This window comes from Hyaena hyaena, unplaced genomic scaffold (assembly GCF_003009895.1).
Source record: "Hyaena hyaena isolate Hyena2069 unplaced genomic scaffold, ASM300989v1 scaffold_231, whole genome shotgun sequence".
Classification (NCBI taxonomy): domain Eukaryota; kingdom Metazoa; phylum Chordata; class Mammalia; order Carnivora; family Hyaenidae; genus Hyaena; species Hyaena hyaena.
Genome location: NW_024080862.1, coordinates 861998 through 884726, shown reverse-complemented (window position 1 = coordinate 884726; position 22729 = coordinate 861998). Strand labels below are relative to the sequence as shown.

The following is a 22729-nucleotide window of genomic DNA, read 5'->3' as shown; positions in this document are numbered from 1 at the left end:
TATCACTCTAGTGGGTGTTGTTGATAATGGGAGCCGCTGTGAATGTGTGGGGGCAAGGAGTATACAGGACATTTCTGTATCTTCCTCTTAATTTTGATGTTAATTTACAACTTCTCTAAAAAAATTAAGTCTTAGAAGAAAAAGAGAAAGAGAGAAAATGGAAAAAAGATAAATGGGCCAATCAAATATCTGAAATCCTATGGTTAAAGTCACCTATTCAATTAAAAATACAAATTGTGGGGCACCTGGGTGGCTTAGTCGGTTAAGCGTCCGACTTTCGCTTAGGTCATGATCTCACGGTTCGTGGGTTCGAGCCCGCGTCAGGCTCTGTGCTGACTGCCAGCTCAGAGCCTGGAGCCTGTTTCGGTCTGTGACTCCCTCTCTCTCTGACCCTCCCCTGCTCACACTGTCTCTCTCTCTCTCCTAGAAATAAATAAAAATATTTAAAAAATAAATAAATAAATAAAAATACAAATTGACCCAGGGGTACCTGGGTGGCTCAGCTGGTGGAGTGTCCGAATCTTGATTTCAGCTCAGGTCATGATGTCAGGGTCATGGGATACGCCCCATGTTAGGCTCCCAGATGGGCATGGAGTGTGCTTGGGATTCTCTCTCTCCCTCTCTCTCTGGCCCTCTCCCCTGCTCATTCTCTCTTAAAAAAACAAAAAACAAAAAAATTGAGCCAGACCCTGGCTGGACCTGAGATAAAATGGTAAGCAAAATTACTTCACAAACACATGATGGAATCATATGTAGCCATTCAAGATGTTCTGTACTTATTGACCCAGAAGATGTTCATACTATTGGATGAAAAGAGGTTATAAATATTAAATTATGAGCCCATTAAAAATATATTTCAAGAGAAAAATCTGAAAAGTTCTACATCAAAATGGTAAAATTTATGCCATGTATATTTTACCTTAATAAAAACCCACTGGTTTTTTATTGGATGCTGTTTGTTTTTCTTGTCACTAATTTGTATTTTTTAGTTTTTCTGCAATGAATATATATTTGCTTGTGTGAAAACTAAGTAAATAAATGAAATCATGATTTTGTTTTAGACTTATTTATTTTGAGGGAGGGGGAGAGAGAGAGAGAAGGAGGAGAGAGAACAAGTGGGGGAGGGGCAGAGAAAGAGGGAGAGAGAGATTCCCAAGCAGGCTCTGCAGAGCCCAACCTCACAAACCCCAAGATCATGACCTGAGGTAAGTCAAGAGTAGGACATTTAACCGACCGAGCCACCCAGGTGTCCCAATTTCTTTTTTTAAAGTAGGCTCCATGCCCAATGTGGGGGTTGAACTCACAACCCTGAGATTGAGAGTCACATGCTCAACTGACTAAGCCAGCCAGGCACCCCAAATGAAAAATGATTTAAAAGAAAAGGAAAAATAAAAATTTAAGTCTGATGTTCTTCAAGAAGTTTGATGTACTTCTGACTGCAGCATTCCCGTCTACCCATCCCCCACTGGAGCCAATCTTTCTGGGTCACCTTTTAAAGTCCAGCCTTTAAGGCACCGTTGGACTGGAAGCTAGGAGAGCCCCATTCTAACACGGCAGGAAGCCAGACAAGGAATGTGAAATAGGCTGAGCCATTTCAGGACACTCTTAAAATATGAAGAAATGACTTTTCCATCCCCAAAATAATTCAGGGAGTCAAGTCTTGGGAGGAAACTTCTGTCTTAACAGTGAAATCTGGGAAAGGGACAGGGAGTACAAAATTCGAAAAGATTTTCTTACAGCTGACAACATTCAGTTGTTTCTATCTCTGGTTGTCCCCCCCCCCTTCCCCTAGTAGGTTAAAAGGGATCAAACAAATGGTATCTCACTTGGTGTATTCACTTCTTGAAAGTTCCAGGACATGGCACCAAATCTGTCCTTATTGCCATTTAACCATTCAAAACAGACTACATTGGCCTTTCTAGCCAGTAAATAAAGAAGCAGAAATTGCTGGGAAGTGAGAGCTCCAGGGCACAGAGGACTTTTCTTCCATTGCTTCGTAGTTTGGAAAATTGCCATCCATTCAGGTTTCACTCAAACAGGCTTTTGCCAGATCCCAGAACAAATTGTAGCCAGAAGTTCTGCTCTTTGTCTGAAGGCAACTGCAGCCCAGACTTAGCCAGGATCTTGCCCACTCCTTTCAAAGAACAACTTCTCTTTATGTGTAGGGATCCTGGCTCTCCTTTCACCCAGGGACATCCCTTAGTTCTTTCTAGAAAGACTGAACTATCAGGGTTTCTACTTTGTTTTTACCATTGTCCAGGTTATATCTGGATCTCTGGATATCACATCTTCTTAATATCAGTGATTTTAGTGTTTAAGTCTTTTCTTTTTCTTCGTCTTTAGCCACTGCAGTTTAGCAAGGCAAAATAGACAGGTCTGTCTTCATTGTTAGAGACCTCAGGCAATTAATATTTGAGTCACTGACCATAAGTTAGAGATCTATGAACTCTCACAGATTGCACAGAGTTTGACCTCTTGTATAGAAAGTTAAAGCCAAGGTGCCTGGCCCTTACCTATTTTGTGATCAGATATCGCTTTCCTTTGTTAGGTATCAACTTTCCTTCCTTTTAAGGTAAAGTGTCTCTTAACAAACCAGAGGGCAATGCAACTGTTTTACATCTTGAATGTGGTGGTGGTTGCACGACTGAACATGAGTGTCAAAACTTATAAAACTATCCATTTAAAAGGCTAGTTTTTACTGTACTTAAATTATACCTCAATTAAGAACACCACCACCAATTTGGTTTACTAACACGGGAAAATGTGCAAAATACAATCCTAAGCTGTGTGTGTGGGGGGGGTGTGTGTGAAGAGAATGATGGTTACATTTATAAAGTTTATGTAGATATACGGATAAGGAGGAGGAAATCGGGAGAAAATATGTTGAATAAGAGATAACTTTGCTTTTAAAAATCTTTTGTAATCCATGTTATGAGTTTTGAAGCTGTAAATATGTCTTAAAACTGAAAGGTGTTTCTTAAAGTGTGTAGAGCTATACACTTAAAATTGGTCCACTTTATTCACTTTATGTTATATGTCAATTAAAAAGTTTTCAAAGAAGTCTTAAAGTTCTGGGTAGTAGTCGCAGGGGTATATATCCAAATAAAAAAAAAATCACTTAAAATTTGTGCAGTCTATCGTATATCTCAAGAAAACGAAAAACAACAAAAAAACGCCCAAGCCCTGAAATTGAAACTATGCTTGCGATATGTATGGTGCACTAGCAGTCAAAGACCACCAGTGGTCAGTGCACTAACTCACCCCCAGGCCTCCGCTCCGTGGGGTAGCCAACCACCGAAGTACCTGCTCCCAGTGGCCTACGATCCCGCACAAAAGCCCACAGCTTCCGGGCACTCTCGGCCTTCCGTCCCACCACCGGGAGAGCCGTGGACATCCCCACCCCTCGCGTCCCACTGCCCGTCAGGGACTCGCCGCCTCCGGCTACATCTCCACTCCCTTCCTCAGCGGCCGCACTGACGTCACTGCCCCGCCGCTCCCTCTCGCGCCGCCGTTCTGCCCCGCCCCATTTCCCGGCGTGCGCCGCGGTGAGGCTCCTCGTCCTCAGCTTCTGCCTGTCGTCCCAAGATGGCGGACACAATGAGCCGGCGCCGCGCCGGTTGGCCCTGAGGCGACTGTGAGAAGGAACGCTCCGCGAGACCCCGTAGTCCCGGCAGAACAGCGCCTCACGTGCAGGGGGAGGAAGAGGTGGAGGCAGCCCGACTGTCGGCCGCCTTCCCGCTCGCCGCCGGCGCGGCGCCCGCCCCGCCCGGGTCGGCCCCTCGGCAGCCAGCCCGCCCGCCCGTTCGCCGCTGGGCCCCGCCCCAGCCCTGCGCCGCCGCCGCCGCCGCCTACAGCAGCCGCCGCCATGAAGCTGACCGACAGCGTGCTGCGGAGTTTCCGCGTCGCCAAGGTGTTCCGCGAGAACTCGGACAAGATTAACTGCTTTGACTTTAGCCCCAACGGCGAGACGGTCATCTCGAGCAGCGACGACGACTCCATCGTGCTCTATGACTGCCAGGAGGGCAAGTGAGTGCGGCGGTGGCCCTGGGCCCGGGCCCGAACCCGGGCCCGAGTCTGTTCGTCCGTCCGTCCCTCCCTCTCGTGGCCCAGCGCTCGCCTCGCCGCCCGCCCCCGCCGCCCTCCGCGGCGTGTTTTGCACCCGCCGCCGCCAGGGCCGCTTCCATTCCGAAGCTGTCCAGGAGACCTTTTAAAAATAATAATAATAATAATGAGAGTGATACTAGCATCATTATTATTTTGTATGCTTTCGGCCTCCTGGAAAAGTGCTTCCGCATCTCTTGCCAAACCCCACATTGACCTTGACCTTTAAACGCCCGGTCCGCCCACCTCGGCCCCAGCAGGTAGCTTTCCACCCCTCTGATTCCGTCAGAGGTGCCGGTCGGCTCTGGTCCCCCCGCGCGGAATCGCAGAGGCTGCCCTCCTGCCTCAGTCAACAGCGTCACAGCTCGCTCGCTCTGCCCTCGGTGACCTCGATTCATCCCTGGCACTCCGCCCATCCCCTGCCTCTCAGCTTCCCGCGGCCTTGTACCGGAAGGCCGCCTGGGTTGCCGTTCTTAGCTGTCAGGATTTATTTGTTGTGCCTGTTTGGGCCCCCTGTCTTTTTCCTTTCGGGTCTAAATCATTCTCTTACTCCCTCAGACCTGATGCCCACATCTGTAGTTAACTTTTTAACAACATCAGAAACTTTTCCTTTTTGCCAGAAAAAAACTAACTTGGCTGTCCCATCCCGACCTGAATGGGAACCTGCTGTGAAAACAAAGAAAGCATCCCAAAACAATTTTATGTTTCCTTTTACTTTTTTTTTAAATTACACTTTATGGTCCACTTGGAATTACCAAAATACAGGGTCTGATCGTGAAATTTCTGTGTTGCCCACTGCACTGCATCTCTGTAAAGTCTTATAAGCACATTTTGCCTTTTTCTCTGGGGACCTTGTCAGCCTCACCTCACCCTTTACAGACCTGCTTTACTTTATCCTTGCTAAATTGTGAACTCCTTTGGAGCAGATACTGGCTTAGGCTAGATTTGATTTCCCTCAGTTACCTTCTCCAAGCAGGCTTGTGGATATGTGGTTTAATTCAATGGCTAGCGGTTTTGTCAGATTTCATTTTGTTACCTAATTCCAGATCTTATTTTTTGAATCCTTGGGGTTTTCTCTATCTTTCCCAACTGTTCCTTTTGCCTTTTGTTTTGTATTAAAACTAATGCCTTCTATAAACTTTCTTTGGAACTTGTCTCTTCATTTGCGAATTTGGCTATCTAAAGTAATGTTGTTTTGGTCTAGGCTGTATCTTCTCCCCAATTTTTTCCCCCTGGGGGCTATAGAAAAGTATTATGTAACTGGCTCTGGATCTGCCTGCAGTATGCGGAAGAGTGGCCTATAGTGGTGGTCCTAGGGGAAGAGAGAACTGTTAGCTGGACCAGTGCTGAGTTGAGTCAGCGTTACTCATTTAGTAGATGTATTTCTGTCCAGGTCTGGCCACTTGCATCAGCTTGAAAGGGAGAGTAACATATAGAGCTGGAGTGGGGATTAGGGTCGCAGGGTCCTGGGACTAGAAGGACTGGCTGCCTTGAAATGTTTAGTGCTTGTGCACAGATTAGAACCTCTTCCTGGAACCTTGATGGAGATGTAGATTCTCATTCAAAGAGATGAAGGTTGTGATAACATTTCTTAGTAGTTTGTTTCTAAGTGTGGCCTAATTTCTACTTGTTGGGAGCAATGACAGTTGACTTGAAAGTAAAATGTTAATTTTATGATATACAGTTTATTTACTCATGTAGTTTTTACATAATTACAAACTAACAGAAAAGTTCAGCAGCATTTCAGAGATCCCAATTATCATCCAATAATCAGTTACATTTTACCCCTTTTGCATTATAGCTCTCTGTGTTAAGTATTTAGGTATGTGTTTTTTAACGAACCATTAGGGAATAAGTTGGAGGTATCAAGCCCCTGATCTCTAAGCACTTCAACATGGATTTCCTAAGCACAAGGACATTCTTTCATACAACCTGGGCACAGTTATCCAAATTAGCGAATTTAGTATTGATAGTATAGGCTACTCTTAAATTTTCTCTTATCAATTAATTGTGACCTTATTTCATTTTGGTTTATGGCAAGGGAGTGGCCTGGTAATTAGGAGACCTGGGTTCTAGTTTGGCCTTGTGACCAAACTAGACCATTTGGTATGTGACATTGGTTAGGTCATTTCTCTGAATATTAGACAACCTCTTTTGACTTTAAGAGTCCATGATCCTAAATGGTAACGTGAAGAAAAAAATGTGCCACTAGTATAAGTCAAACCAACATTGGTAGAAGAGTAGTGTTTCCTTGGAAGTCATGGTATCTCTACTAGACGGTACTAAATGTTAGAATTTGGGAGTTTGAAAATGGCTAAAACAAGATTCTTTATACTTAATATTTTCCAATTTTTTGTTCCTTTTGTCCACACTTTTGTTCACCCATTGAGTGATTTTTCCTTGAAAGACTATAAAACATATTATCTGCTAGGTGATGAAAATTATTCATAATATTATTTATTCATTCCTGATCACCAGAATCATAGTTTGTGGAAAGAAGCTTACCAAAATATTCATGGAAAATGTGCATGGGCTTAGTAAAGATCCTCTGAAATGGATAAAAAAAATTAGGCTCTTGTTTTCAAACTAGGAAGTGATAGGAGGTAAAAAGATTTGTTATTAAAAATAAATCTCAGGTTAGTGTTTGAGACAAATAGGCCATACATAAGTGGAACTAAAAACTTCCTTATTCCATTCCCTTTAACATTGACTCTTCATGATATGTCTTCACTATTGTAGACCAAATTATTAGGATAAGTAAGCTTCTTTTTCCACATGTAGAAATAAAGTCAACTATTTTTTGAGAGCAAGAACACATGTATATGCGTGCATGTACTCACTCACTGTTTCCCACCCAGTAAACCCACAGCAGAACCCAGGGTGGGGGATTCAACAGGGTAGCCTTTGAACTGATCTTTTTAACTAAGCTTTCAGTTAAAGGTGAGAATGTGGAAAATTCAGTGTATTTGGAGTGAGAAGTCTTGTTAGGTAATGGGTTTTGTGTAGGGAAACCCTTGACCTCACTGATGTTAACAAAAATTGAAAGTGCAAATATGTGACTTATTAAAGATGCCTGGGTAATCTGATTGTTTAGCATCTAGGTTTCATTGAGAGGGTGAACTTTCTTCTTTTTCAAAATTGGAACTATTTGTAAACATTGGTACAGGATTGATGAAATCCTCCTATACCTTAATGTAGAACATTGTGAAGCTTTTGGTTAAAGATTTTGCTGAGATCAGTTTTAGCTTGATCTTTGATTTTCAGGGTTCTATAGAGGAAGACATTGAAGGAACTTCATATTGATTTGTAACTCCTAGCTTAGAAGTGTGTGATTTTACATTAAAAAGAAAAGAACCGATGACTAGTTTTTTCTAGGGAGAATCAGCCTTGCCTTCTAAAAGCCTCAGTAAGTACTTTGGACTTGTAGAATAAGAAGGATAGATAGTTTCTGCAACTGCAAGTTATATTAGGAAAGACCAGCAGTTTTGCATCTGGTTTCAATTTTGATAAAGCATTTCTTCTTAAGAAAAGACTGTATTTCTAAGTGAATGGCTCAAGAAAAGTTTGAGCCTCACTAATTTAATATATTCCCATATCCCTCTTTGTCATAAGTTATGACTTGTGTTTTGTGTGCCTTTGTTTCCAAGAAGATGTACTTTTTCTCAAAACTTACTTTTGAACATTGTAGTAAAGACTCAGTTGAGCACTCAGATTTACTTCCACTTCCTAACCTCAGTATTTGGTGTTCAGAAGTGAAAGTCTTTTGCGCTTGATTGATTCCATTTTTCTCTCGTTTGGAAGAAATTCTGTTTCTTTCCAGTGTTAGAGCTTCCAAAGAATTCTCATCCTTGCCACATCATTCAAATTCTTCTCTTTATATGAAGATCCTAGATTTTGATGATGGAGGATTTTGATAGTTTTCTTTCTCTGTCTATTTCCTCGTCAGACCAAAGAGAACCCTGTACAGTAAGAAATACGGCGTGGACCTCATCAGATATACCCATGCAGCAAACACAGTCGTTTACAGCTCTAACAAAATAGACGGTAAGCAAGCTTTTTTTTTTTAGGAAGTAATGGTTTTGGTTTCTTTTGTTAAGTAGTTCTTGGAATCTTTGTGTGAATATTTCTGCTTTGCTTAGAGTTTCTGTAATTTAAAAATATTTTCTTAAGATGTTAGAAATTGTTATGACTGAAGGGATGCCGGAAACAGCCACCAATACTTTGAAAGACTTGAAGTATGAAAGGTCTCTAGATTAGAATGGAGAGTGGGTATAGGAAGCAATGAATTATATTTATAGTCTGTACTAATTTAAACTTGAAAGAATACTTTGAACAAATAAAAGGAAAGTACTTGACATACAGCAAGTAGCAAATAACCACCAATGTTTGAGCTGTGGTAGTTTAGGGACCGTAGATGAGTTTTTGGTATATCCTCTACTTTTATGGTCTGTGTCATAAAGGACAGTGTATTGGCCTTAATTATGTTTAATTTTAGGGACAATTTTTATTTTTATTTTTTATTTTTTTAAATATTTTTATTTATTTCTAGGAGAGAGAGAGAGAGAGAGAGACAGCGTGAGCAGGGGAGGGTCAGAGAGAGAGGGAGTCACAGACTGAAACAGGCTCCAGGCTCTGAGCTGGCAGTCAGCACAGAGCCCGACACGGGGCTCGAACCTACAAACCGCGAGATCATGACCTAAGCGAAAGTCGGACGCTTAACCGACTAAGCCACCCAGGTGCCCCTTTAGGGACAATTTTTAATCTGAATTTTGTCCCTTTTCCATTTTACACTATTTTTAAAGATTTTTATTTTTTTTAATTAAAAAAATTTTTTAATAGTTTATTTTTGAGACAGAGCATGAGTAGGGGATGGGCAGAGAGAGAGGGAGACACAGAATCTGAAGCAGGCTCCAGGCTCTGAACTGTCAGCACAGANATTTTTAAAGATTTTTATTTTTTTTAATTAAAAAAATTTTTTAATAGTTTATTTTTGAGACAGAGCATGAGTAGGGGAGGGGCAGAGAGAGAGGGAGACACAGAATCTGAAGCAGGCTCCAGGCTCTGAGCTGTCAGCACAGAGCCCGACAGAGGGCTCAAGCCCACGAACTGTGAGATCATGACCTGAGCTGAAGTCAGACGCTTAACCAACTGAGCCACCCAGGCACCCCCTAAAGATTTTATTTTTAAGTAATCTCTGTACCCAAGAGTAAAGAGTTATTTTTATAAATTAAACTTGTGAATTTCTTTATTTAATAAATGATTTGTTTTTACCTGCATTCCCCCTGGGATAAGTCATTCTCAGTTGACAGTTCATCTTGGTAATTGAGGACTTTCATCGTAGGGTTCTTTTTTTTTTTTTTTTAATTTATCTCACTGATTGTCTCACTTTTTGCAGTAAGTTTTTCTTTTCTTTTTTTAAATTTTAATGTTTGTTTTTGAGAGACAGAATGTGAGCAGGGGAGGGGCAGAGAGAGGGAGACACAGAACCCAAAGCAGGCTCCAGGCTCTGAACTGTCAGCACAGAACTTGACGTGGGGCCCCAACGCATGGACCGTGAGATCATGACCTGAGCTGAAGTCGGACACTTAACCGACTGAGCCACCCAGGCGCCCCTGCAGTAAGATTTTTCTAATGTCATCCACAAAGATCACTTAGATTGCTGTTTTGGCCGTGTTTATCTCAGAGCAGATAGGCAGAAGTCCTTTTTTTTTTTTTTTTAAATGAGACTTTTCTGCCTGTACATGATTTTAGTAAGTATATCATTTCTACTTTTCATGCCTCTATTTCAGAAGTGGTTTTCTAAGTAAAGCAGTGCAATTGATGCTTTTGGACAAGAATATAAAACATTAGGATCCTGAGGAAACATATCTGTGTGATCACCTGAATGACTGGTATACTTCTTCTGTTGGGGTGATTAAATGTGAGGATTCTCCAAATATGGTGCAAAATGAGGCAAATGTGTGGCACTTGCAGCTTTGCTGCCAGGCCTCTGCTGGGAGGATGTTGCCTTTCCTGTCTCGAGTGCATCCTGAAGAGTTCCTCCAGCGCTCCGTTTCCTTTTGCCTGATTCCAGGCTGAGGTAGTAGTTTGTACAGTTTGAGGGTCTATGATACCACCCGGTACAGGAGATAACTGTACAGGCCACTGCCTTGCCAGGAACAGCGCACCAGCTACTGAGTGGGGCGGAGAGGATGGCGACTCCCTGCTCATCTCTGGGAAACCAGGTAATGGGGAGGAAAGTCTTCTTCTGCTTAGGGCAGGTGAGTAGTTACTAGTAGTAGAACAACCAGGAAGACTTTGTAGTTGTCATTCTAGAACTTTGAAGACTTTCAAGGAGAACTATACAGAGTGCAGTTCTGGAACATAGGACGAGTGCGGTTTTCCCTCTCCTGAGTTAAATGCCCTCTTATTAGAAAGTACCCCTGTGAACAACTAGAATGACTTGGTGCTGTCAGCCTCGTTTCTGTGTTCTGTTTGCCTCTAGAATGTTCTTTCTGTGCTTTCCTATCTGTTTTGGCACCATTTCCTATTGCTTTTTCAACAATTGCTTCTTATTCCTAGTCTTTTGCAGGGCATAGTACTTTCCAGTTCTGTTCTTTATGACACTTCATTCCCTTTCCACTGCCATCTTTTTTGTTTACTTTTTCAGGTAGAATCACTTGGTTTTTAAGAGTGTTTGTCTTTTTCTGCCAAGCACAAATCTATGATTATTCCTTTCTTTGATATTGACAGAATCTCACAGCTATGACTTACTGATACATTCATAAGTTTGATTTTTAAATGTTTTAAAATCTTTTTAACCCAAGTTTCCTGATTTGTTCTTTTGGACACTTTATTATTTTTTTTTTTAACTGACTTCTCTGATGCACAAGCTACCAGTGGGTAATTGGTTAACTTAAAAAGTAGTAGGATATTACTTCTCTTTCCATTTGTTTAGTTTTGATGTGAATTATATATCCAGTTAAAATTTAGGTCCCTAATACACTGTTGGAGAACCCTGGACAAAAATAGTATGCCAGAGTTCAGCCTGATCCTCAGTTTAGCATGGCTACTTAATTCTTTGAGCCTGCTTCCTCAGTGGCTACATGTTTTTCTTTAAGGCTTGCCATTCTGTGGGCACTAAAACTATTGTATTTTGCCGGGGTGGTGCAGGCAGGGTATATTTGCAGGACAGGTTGCATTGTAACTATGCAGAAGCCAAAGATTGGTGGTAACAATGATTTTAAAAATTGCTCTCTATGTGCTGTCAATTTAAGAACAAACTCTCCTTTTGAATTATGTGAAATCTGTGGTGCCCATTCTTCAGCAGTGGCGAGGATTACTCAGACTTATTTATTCACACCTTGCTTGAGTTACGGAAAACAATGAATTCTTTGACCTTGGCCTCAAGATGAAAATGTACAGTAATTCCTTTAAAAGTAATAGGATTTCATCATGGCTTATTTGTCTTCTTACAGATACTATTCGTTACCTGTCCTTGCATGACAACAAATACATCAGATACTTCCCTGGACATAGCAAAAGGTAAGACCCAAATGTTACAGACGTAGATAGTTGTTTTACCCCTGAGGTTACCCAGAGATTAAGGGAGAAAAGAGATTTTATTAGTGAACTAAAGCTAGTTCCTTACTGCTGTTTGGCATTCCTCTTAGTCTTCTCTTGTTAACTCTCCCTAAAACAGCCAATACTTGATTAACCAAGGTTGTGTGGAAGCAGGGGCAGGACTTCATAGATAAACTGAGATCTCAGTTAAAACATAATTGGGGGAAAAGTGGATTAAAGATACTCAGTGGAAACCTGTGTAGTACAAATTACATTTATCATTGAGGAACCCCAATTATCAGATGTCCCTTAACAAAAGGACCTGTGAGGCCTCTTCCACTACTGGCAGCCCCATTTCAGTAGGGCCCTACTCTACATAAACATGCTCCATGTGAAGATCTTAATGAGAGTGGAAAAAAATTAATAAATAAAATTGTCCTTTGTTACTTTTGAAAGTCCAGAAACTTGTTTCCTTACTCTATTTTGGAATGCATTTTGTTTCTGTCTCCTACCCCAACTCCCCCAGTGTTCTTTCTCCAATTTTTCAAGTTTGGGTTGAATGTTGAGCACATTTTCCTTTGGATGATATTTTAATCACTGAAGGTATTTCCTCCTGCTTTTGTTTACAAACATACATTAACCCAGTACAACTTGGAGTGGTACAGAATCTTGACAGGAGACTGACCAAGAGCACCCAGATTTAGGCTGTTGATTGGGCAGAACATACCTGTGTTGCTGACGATGAGAGCTGGCAGCTGGTAGTTACTGGGTAGTTCCAAACAAATGGTGGCTTGTGATAAGTAGATGTTTTTGCTTGTTTGTAGTCAAATTAATGTTCACAAATGATTTGAGTTGATTGTAGTTGTTTGAAATTCTTTCCAGTCTTCCTGATTATCCAGCCTTTTGATGTCCTGATTCTTAGGAGATAACTTTGTTTTTCTCCTAAAAAAGAAAGAACTTTCTTTTTTCTTTTTTTCTTTTTTTTTTTTTTTTAAGAAAATCAAGCCATCCAAAATGAGTTCTTTTCAACTTCCTTGAAAAGAAATAGCCTTTCTTCCTTGATAAAACCAACCTCCCTCTCTCTGCTTGCTTCCATCTTTAACTAGACTTTTCCTTGCTGCCTACAAACTTACTTGGTCTTCCTTATCTTAAATCTATTTCTTGAACTTATCTCCCACTCCTTTTTAACTGTCAAACATGAAAGAATCATCTGCATACTCCCATCTCCACCTCCTCACTCATTCACTGTTTAAGTCATTTTGTCTAGTCCCAGTGTCATTTATGGGGCTTTTTTCCAAGCTGTTTTACTTTTCTTTCCCTGCTGCCTCCAGTTAAAATCTAGTGTGTGTGTTGCGGTGGGCAGGGGTTGGGGTGTTGGGTTTTTTTGGCTTTTTTTGGTGTTAAGCTTCTCAGTAACTTTTTCCCCCCTTTGGGAGCTTACTTTTCCCATCTTGGTTCCACTCTTGCTATTCTTGGCTTTTCTTTCTCCTTTTGTCTCTAAAGTAAGATTTTTACTCCAGCTTTTCTTCCTCTCTCGATATTTTCTCAGATCTTCATCACTAATTTCATTCACCTCTACTCACATGGCTTCCCAAATCAATATTTTTAGCCCTTGTCTACCCTGATTTCCAGACTCAATTTCCACTTCCAGGTTTTATGTACATCTACGTAGATGTCTCTTACATGCTCCCGCCTGACAGGTCCCGCGTACCATTTGTCATTGTTAGATGCTGTGGGCCGACTCCTCTCTGTCTGCCTCATGTTTCTTTATCACTGTCCCTTCTAATTATCCTAACTCAAAAGCCTCTGTTACTTGTTCATTTTCTTTCCCCTGCTTTCACATCTAGTGAGTTGTTAATCCTATTGATTCTACATAAGTTTAACCTTGTGTGTCACTCTCTGTACTCTTTTCTTCTGCCCTGGCTCATGCATTTTCAAGTGAATTATTGTCAAATCCTGATTAATCTCCCTATCCCTCATCATTCCTGCTTTAGCATCCTGTATTACAGTTCTGACCACTTCATAGTCTATCAGGAAACTTTAATAGTTCTCCACATCTGTCTGCCCCCTCCCTTTGGAGGCAGGCACTCTGGCTGTGACTCATTTTCCCAATATTATCTCCCACCACTCAAGTTCAGGTGAACTCTGGGATGCTTCCTAAACATGAGCCTCATGCCTTCCTGTTTGGTACTTTTTCTGTAAAGGCATCTCTCATTGAAATTCTGTCCACCATATGTGCTGCTTCTTCCAGAAAAGCCTTCTCTGACCCTCTCATGGAGTTCACTGGACTGGACAGTTAAGCTTTCTTAGAATTGAGGTGTCTTTTTGTTGTTTCTGTTTTTGTTTTTAAGTTTATTTTGAGAGAGAGAGAGAGAAAGCAGTTCAGGGGCTGAGAGCGAGGGAGACAGAGGATCCAAAGCAGGCTTTGTGCTGACAGCAGAGAGACCGATACGGGTCTCAAACCATGAGATCATGACCTGAGCCAAAGTCAGACCGACTGAGCCACCCAGGTGCTCCTAGAGTTGAGGTTTTATTCCTCATTGTATTCTCTTTACCTCTCAGCATAGAGCCTTGTGCCAAGATAGACTTTCTCTCAGCTTTTAACCTGAATACCATGACGTAAAATTACATGTCCATATGCATTCTGCTCAGTGTTTTATTACCATCGTAGCATTCCCAGGAAATTTTGGCTTATGGTATCTATCTTTCAATGTTTAAGTTGAGGAACTAGTATGATTGTTAATTGAATTATGTTGGAAGAAATTTTCTTCAGGTAAAAACTTAAAAAAGTACATTTTCTCATTTTCTCTTCATGGCATAAATTTTAATTCTTTCCAGTGGAACTAAAATCTTCTGAACCCCTTTCAGTGTCATCCAAAACTTGAACTTCCTGTGTTTCTATATAAAAGATCCATTCACAAATGAGCTGTGCAATTTGGTCATCTTTTTGACTTCAAACTTTTATCAAATGAAACAGCACAACACCAGCATTTCCTTTATAATCTTCATCTGTGACACCTTCTCCTATATCTATGAAGTGTTTTACAGTCAAGCCAGAATGTAGAACTACTCTTCCATAGTCCAGAAGGAAGAGTTAACCAAGTATCTATTTCCACAAGGGCCTTTCCTATAGGTGGTGATGTAGAATCATAGGCAATATATACATACAGGTCATAGCTTGTGACCCTCAAGGAAACCTCTGTTGAGGCTGTGGTAGAGCCACATGCTGTCCTTCATTGCAGGCCAGGCCCAAATGCTTGGGAGGTGGCTGATGTCTTCATAGCAGAGGTGGCAGAGTGAGAATATGAGCAAAGGGGACAAGAGAGCTTGGTGCCCTGGGAAGAAATGGTTTTTAGTGAGCGACTCTTGGTGGTATAACCCTAAAAGGGGATCCATATGAGAAATACAGTTGTTATTAGCAAAGGCTTAGGAAGTGTGGTGCCCAAACCGGCAGTCTCACCATCACCTGGGAGCAGGTTCTCAGACCTACTGGATTAGAAGTTCTGAGAGTGGATCCCAGTAGTTTGTGTTTTTAATCCACCCTCAGGTGATGCTGATGGTACTTAGGTTTAAGACTGTTAGTGTAGTCCACAAAATTCTAGGTTAAGTAATTAAGACGGGGGTTTATTTGTAGGTTTTGTTTTTTAATTGAGATATAGTTTAGTGCCATAAATTCACCCCTTAAAGTATACAGTTTGGGTTTTTAGTATATTCACAGAGCTGGGCAACCATCACTGCTAATCCAGAACACTTCCATGACTCCCAAATAGAAACCCTGTATTCATTAGCAGTCACTCCCCATGCTTCCTCCTACAAGTTCCCTGTAACCACTAATCTACTTTCTATCTCTATAGCTTTGTTTATCCTGGACATTTTTTATAAAAGAAATGAGACAGTTTGTGTCTTTTCATGTCCACTTCTTTCCCTCACCATGATTCCAAGGTTCATAACATGTTGCAACATGAATCAGTACTTCATTTCTTTTTATTATAAATATTTCATTGTACAGATATACCACATTTTGTTTATCCATTCATTAGTTGATGAGCATTTGGGTTGTTTCCACTTTTTAGCTATAATGAATAATGCTGTTGTGAACTTATTGGTACACTTTTGTGTGGAAATATGTTTTCATTTTTCTTGGGTATATACCTAGAAGTGGAATTTCTGGGTCATATAGTAACTATCTTTTCAGTTTTTGAGGAACTATAAAACTTACAAAGCAACTGCACCATTTTACATTCCAACCAGCAATGCATGAGGGGTCTAATTTCCCCATATTCTCACCAATACTTGTTATCTCTCTTGTGATTCTAATTATTGTAGTAAGTGTGTAGTGGTGTCTCCTTATGGTTTGATTTGCATTGGATCTTAAGATTTTTATGCTGTAGCTCTAAGTTTGTTTTTTCATTATATTATTTGCTTTTGGTTATTCCAGATTGCTTATATGTATATGTATATGTACGTTTCTTAAAAGGGCAGTGTTGGGAGAATAGGTATATATAATATAGCTAGGCAGGTAGAGTGGTTTAGAGTTCACATCTAATTTTTGCAAATATTTTGCTTCAACTCCTATTTATCTTGATGCATTGCAGGGTGGTGGCCTTGTCCATGTCACCTGTGGATGACACTTTTATTTCTGGGTCTCTTGATAAGACCATTCGACTCTGGGATCTCCGGTCTCCTAACTGCCAGGTAATGGTACCTCATAGTAAAAGTTTGAGTGTTTTCTATGGTAGCCGCTATCATCAGCTTTTCCTCTCAAAGAAAGGAGAAGTAATCGTTCCCTTGTGAGATCACTGAGTCTTTCTAAACTTTGGAGAAAATCTGTTTTCCTGGTAGGTAGCTGGTAATTAAGCTAATACTCTAATTCAGTGCGTATTGCATTACGCTTTCTGGCTTTTGGCTTTTAAAACCATTTTTCTGAAACCTGTGAGCTACAGCTTTTACCCTCAAGGGATTTGTTTTTATTTGGATTCAGTGTCTATGGATTTGTATAGGTAGGGTAGATGAAACCAGTTGTATGGAGACCTGTTTGTAAAAAGCCTCATGTTAGGTAGGGTTTTTTTACCTTTTCCATTCTCTAGGTAGGCAGGTATCTGTTAGTGTCCCTTTGTGGGTTTTCATTGGAAAAAGTAAATTATATGGTGGTAAGATCCTGGGTTCATTAACTGTTTTTTTTATTTTTTTCATAGGGCCTCATGCATCTACAAGGCAAGCCAGTTTGTTCCTTTGATCCAGAAGGGTTAATTTTTGCTGCAGGTGTCAATTCTGAAATGGTCAAACTTTATGATCTTCGCTCTTTTGATAAGGTAAATCTTTAAGTCTTGGAGCTATCTTCGTATCATGGAGGTTTTGAAGGGTAAGATGAGAGTCTTCCATGGTAGAGGAGGTATGTGGTAGACATTGGAGAATGTCAGAGCAATTGTTCTTCCTTTAGCCCAAAAGGAATCTAAAGGGACAGAATAAGAATTGGCTCTGGCAGAAGGAATATTGATGGGCCTTTGGCTGCGGCTGCTGTTTTTATCATTTCAGGGGCCATTTGCGACTTTTAAGATGCAGTACGATCGGACTTGTGAGTGGACAGGACTTAAGTTCAGCAATGATGGTAAACTCATCCTCATCTCCACCAATGGCAGCTTCATCCGTCTCATCGATGCATTTAAGGGAGTGGTGATGCACACCTTTGGGGTGAGCTGACAACCTTTGAGCATGGCTGTTTCCATGCTCCTCCCTCCTGGGCTGAGAATTGTGGTAGCTGGTTGATAGAGACCAGTGGTTAGCCTTTACTCACTGATGGAAGCATGGACATGCATTTTCATTCTGAACATGAACTAACTTCTCTTGGATTCTGAGACATTCACTTCTCTCACATAGTGTCCCAGGTTTGGAGTTCAGATACAAAGTAATTCCTTGCCATAATAATTTTCTAGTTGCACTGAATATGGAGTTGTGGGTGGGGTGAACTGTAAAGGTTGGCAGCCAAGTTTGGAACCTTGGTGGCACTATGCATCAAGAGGAGAGGGTTTCATGGAAAGGAAGGTGATATGTGTGCTGGGTAAGTGCTTACAGGCAATTATTTTGTATTAGGGCTTTTATATTTATATTAGGGCTGTGATAAGAGAACTGTTCTGCTTTTTTTAGGGTTATGCCAACAGCAAAGCTGTCACTCTGGAGGCCTCATTTACTCCAGACTCCCAGTTTATTATGATTGGTAAGCTTTCTTTATCCCCCATGGGGGCTATTTCTCTGTACTGTGCATTTTTTTATTTGTATTTTTGTTAGTTTGAAGTAATTAAGGTATTATCTATCCTTTTGGTAGATGTTCTCACCTATCTCACTTTAACGTGTAGTGTCTTTATTCTGCTTTTGCAGTTCTTTACTGGGACCTGGCATTAATGCTGGTTGGACCAGCATAAGAGTTAAACTCCACAAGCACAGTCTTACCTAGTAATACTGACTTTCTGATTTAACCCTGCATTTGGTTTTCAGTGGCTCAGTGTTGGTGGGATGTGATGGTATTTATTCCCCCCCCTCTTTTTTTTTTTTTTATTTTTTTAAATGTTTGTTTATTTTTGAGAGACAGAGCACAAGCAGGGAAGGGGCAGAGAGAAAGGGAGACACAGAATCCGAAGCAGGCTCCAGTCTCTGAGCTGTCAGCACAGAACCTGATGCAGAGCTCTTAACCCACAAACTGTGAGATCATGACCTGAGCCGAAGTCAGACACTTAACCAACTGAGCCACCCAGGTGCCCCTTAGCCCCCTTTTTAAATGAGAAAACTGAAGTTAGAGGGGAAATGACTTGGTTGGGAACAAATAACTATGGTCAAAGTCAGTTTCCAAAGTGTCCTTTCTTCACTGCCCCCTTTTCCCTCAATTTCTGATGAGGACGAGGTCCTGAAGCTTGACTTTTCTCCAGATGTCTGTCTGTCTGTCTTTCCCACTTGTCTTTGCATTGTGCCTTCAATTGTTGTATTTTCCTTAATCATTCTTTTTAGGTTCAGAGGATGGCAAAATCCATGTCTGGAATGGAGAGAGTGGTATAAAAGTGGCTGTGTTGGATGGCAAACACACAGGCCCTATTACCTGTTTGCAGTTCAACCCCAAGTTCATGACCTTTGCCAGCGCATGTTCCAACATGGTATGTGAACATAGGAGATATCTTCCATTTAGGAGCCCTTTCCATTTGGGGTGGTGGGTGCTTCAGTGAGCTGTGTTCTCAGTAGTTGTGTGATAAGCATCCAAGTTCTTGTTTCTCAGCTGGTGGCTTCCCTGGTTCGACTCCTATTATTTGATCTCTGGTTGGACTAGGTTTTCACTTTCACTTTTGTTTCTGTGATCTGGGATCACCTCTGAGCTGCTGGGAGAACTCAGGCCTGTTTTTGCTCTGGTGCCTGGTTTTATGACCAAACTACTTGGGACTATGCCTAATAATCTTTTGGCTTACTTTGAACCCGCCTATTGTGGTTGCAACCTCTCTGCCATTTCTTTCAGTTTATGCCGAATTCCTGGGAAATTCTTACAGTTGATTATAATTTACTACTTAGAATTTTCTCTAGGTTTCTTATCTTTCTAGGCAACGCTAGCAGAACAAAGTGTCAGTGTGTCTCAGCCTCAGGTTTCTTTTTAACATCCCTTAAATATACCTGGGTATTTGAGGATGAGGGATTTCACTACTAGCCTACCCAGAACACATTGCCCACCCTGCTCTTTTGTTGTTTTTGACATTGAGAAAACAGTGTCAGAAGGAAATGCAGCAAAACCAGCTCAGTTCCTCTCACTTTTTTACAGCCCAGGAAGGAGAGGGCTTGTTGGAAGTCACCTGGCAGATCAGCAGTGAGGCCAGGTTACCCAGATACTCCCCTCCCCAGACAGCTCTTGTGTGTTTTCTTCCCACTGGACTGCTGGGGTGGAAGGTAGACTGTGCTGGAGACAGAACCAGCTTACTTTGGCAAAGAGGGGGAATGTTTTTCCATAGATTGCCAGAATTGATTGGTCACAAGGGAAGGCCACCAGCCAAAATCCTCCACTGTTGGGGCCAGCACCTTGATGATAGGGGTCCGGTGGTGGTAAGAACTCTCAGTGAGGAGACAGGCTTGACTTTTAAAAGTTGACTTATGTTTCTCCTTCCAGGCTTTCTGGTTGCCCACTATTGATGACTGACCTTGGTGCTGCTCGGCTGTTTCTGTACAGTGAGGGTGGCCAACAGGAAAAAACTCAGAGGGGACTGAGATAATGGATCAGATCATTTGACCAGGCTGGAGAGCGTCCTTCCACATGGCCTTCCCATGGATGTGCTGTACATCTGCTCAAAAGAAAAAATTACTTTGCTGAGGTTCTTCAGAAAGACTGTTGGTGTGGCAGATTCTGTCAGGACTTAGATTTTCCAGCTGTCAGTGCACTGAGCTCCTCCAGAGGAGTGACCAGATTCATGATTAGGGTATCCTGGGGCCCTTGAGACGCCTTCAATTTTGAATGTATTTGCTGCTGAGGAGCCGGTGAAGTTAATTCTGCACATCCCTTCTCCCACCCCCATAAATGCATGGGAAGCCACGGTTCTGGTTTTGAGATGCTAGGGCAGCTCAGCATCCCTTGCCCTCACCCTGCATGTCTTGTTACTGGGTCTCCCTGTGTCATTGTTGCAAAATTCCACACCCATCATGTTACTTAGGTGCCAAACATTTACAGAGATAAGTCTTCATATATCTTGGGGTCAGAAAGGGACAGATAAACAGAAAAGGACCTTGCTTGCCAGGAAGCCTAGCGAGTTAGTCACGTGAGGGTGGGTGATCTGGGCACACCTCAAGACTCTGAGTGTGGGTGAGAAGTGGCCCAGGAGCCTGAGCGGGAGGGAAGTGGGGGTTGCAGGTGAGTTCCATGGCTGGGAGGTTCAGCAGTAGCCTGGTGTGATCCCCCATCATGAAGACAAACCTGCAGTCTTTCTGGGTGCCTACCAAGCTTGGTTTTGTACAAAAGCAAGGTGGGAGTCTATTTTTGTACATGAGATACATCACGCTTTCCTGTGGGCCAGTATTGTGGAGTCTGAGTTGTTTACACTGATGCCTTCCCTGCCCACCACAAATTGTGTACAGAGTCTCCAGATGATACCACCCCTCCCCCAGCTCCCAAGCAAGAGCTGGATCTAGGCCTGTGTTATATGTTATATTTAGCCTTTTTATATATGATATGGGGTTTCTGTTGTTTGTATTTTAGCAGTGTGTACACCTTCATTTAAATATATCCGTGTGTGCATACATATATATGTATATGTATGTATGCATATATATATTTGTATATAAAATATCTGTCATTTCTCAGAGTTCAGCAGAAGGAGGTGGAGTCCTGCAGCCCGAGAGAAAGACTGCATCCTTGCTAATAGTGTTTGCCACAAGTGTTAGTGAGTCTTTCCTATTACCCTTTTTTCCTTTGGGAGACAGAATGAAGCAAAGCTTCAAGTGTTTGCTGTTCCCATGGCAGCTAAATGAGGGTCTGGGGATAACTTCCCTTGTATTCCTCAAGCCGCACTTTGGGGCCCTCTCTGCAGTATTAGCCCCCTTTTTGCTTGGTGATGCTCTGTCTGTGCCTGTACGTGTGTGACAGTCACTTTTGCATGCCCTTTGTGTCTGGCTTCCAGCATCTGGGGACAAGATGGTGGAACCAGAGCATTTTCAGGTTTGTCTGAAGCTTCTTTTCCAATTACAGGTCATTCCTGTTTACCTGGTATGTCTGCTTTCTTCTTTTCCTTGCCTTCTCTCAGAAGAGGGGAGAGGTCCTGATCAGGGTTGAAATGACCTACAGTTGGCTCATGGCCTTTGCTTCCCCTGCATGGCCTTCTTAGAGCAGGACCAGTGGCATGTTATCTCACAAAGTTCTCAAACATTTAAGCAGGTCATAGGTTTTCTGCAGATACAGAAATGGGCTCCACAAGGTTATGACTTGCCCAAGAATACATAGTTGCTAAGGGGGAAGCAAGCCATTAACTGCCTTTGTTCAGCATCAGGAATAGGCTCAGCAATTGCCAGCAATTACTGTTTTGTTTTGTTAGCAATTACTTTAGACTGGTTTCTCAAACTTAAAGTGCAAGGGGCATACATCTTTCCAAAACACAGACTGGAATCTGCAGCCTTTCTGCAATGCCACCCACTATACATAGCTCTGCCTTCTCAAAATGGAGGGACTTTTAGAAACCAGATGATCTGAGCTATTACTGCCGACTTCTGGCTCTCCAGTGGGGAAAATTCACGGTAGGAGTAACTGTTCAGAGAGTGCTTGAGACTGGGTTTATAAGAAGGGCTGCATAATAAACACCCCTGCAGCCAGAGCAGTCACTTGCCTGTCAGCAAGGAAGGTGATTTCTCGCGAGTTCCTGTGTGTCCAAAGCTGAGGTACCATGTTCTTTGAAATATGCCCCCCACTGCCCCTCTTTCTAGGGACATATGGCTACAGAGTGGCTCCTGAGTTGGGAAGGAAAGGGGAAAACTACAGCTGGAAGTGACTGGAGGTGATGTGGTGGGAATAAAGGGAGCAGAGGGGCTAGGGCTGCAGGGGTGGAGCCAGGGGTGCTCTAAGCTCTAGGGTGGGAGGGACACACCACATTCTTCATGAAGAGTCCGGGCCAAAGCCACCGATTTGTGTGGGACACTGCACTGCTCAACCACCAGCCAGTGGGGTATTGTTTATTTTATTTTTCTAAGAAAAAACTTCCCTGTTGCATTCATAATTAATGCTTATTGAGGAAATTTGGGAAATTTCAAAATGAATCAGTTTGCCATCCAATGCTACCACTGTTAATCTTTTGGTGTTAAATGTTCCTCTAGAAATTTCTGTGCATAGATTTTTGGTGTGTTTACATAGTTGTTATTCTACTGTATATACAATTTTATGTCCCTTTTGTACTTAACATATAAACATTTTTTCCATGTTATCAGTCTTAAACAGAAGTTTATGGCTGTAGCCTCTCTGTTGAGTTTCCATAGCATTGTTTGCCAGGTTCCTAGAGTTGCGGGGAGGGATGGGTTGTCTCCTGTTAGTCCTCCTGACTCCCCTTCGGACTCTGGTAATGCTGTGTGGATGGACTATTCAGCT

General features: G+C 42.0%; 1 protein-coding gene across 1 annotated transcript; it reads left to right on the top strand.

Annotated features, from left to right (window-relative positions):
• Positions 1-3553: 3553 nt before the first annotated feature.
• WDR82 (WD repeat domain 82) lies at positions 3554-22568 on the top strand. Its single transcript, XM_039243652.1, has 9 exons — positions 3554-4026; positions 8048-8145; positions 11559-11625; positions 16239-16338; positions 16839-16955; positions 17179-17334; positions 17788-17857; positions 18643-18785; positions 19778-22568. Exons 1-9 carry the CDS (start codon positions 3866-3868, stop codon positions 19805-19807), a joined length of 942 nt encoding a protein of 313 aa, XP_039099583.1. The 5' UTR covers positions 3554-3865; the 3' UTR covers positions 19808-22568.
• The last annotated feature ends 161 nt before the right edge of the window (positions 22569-22729 follow it).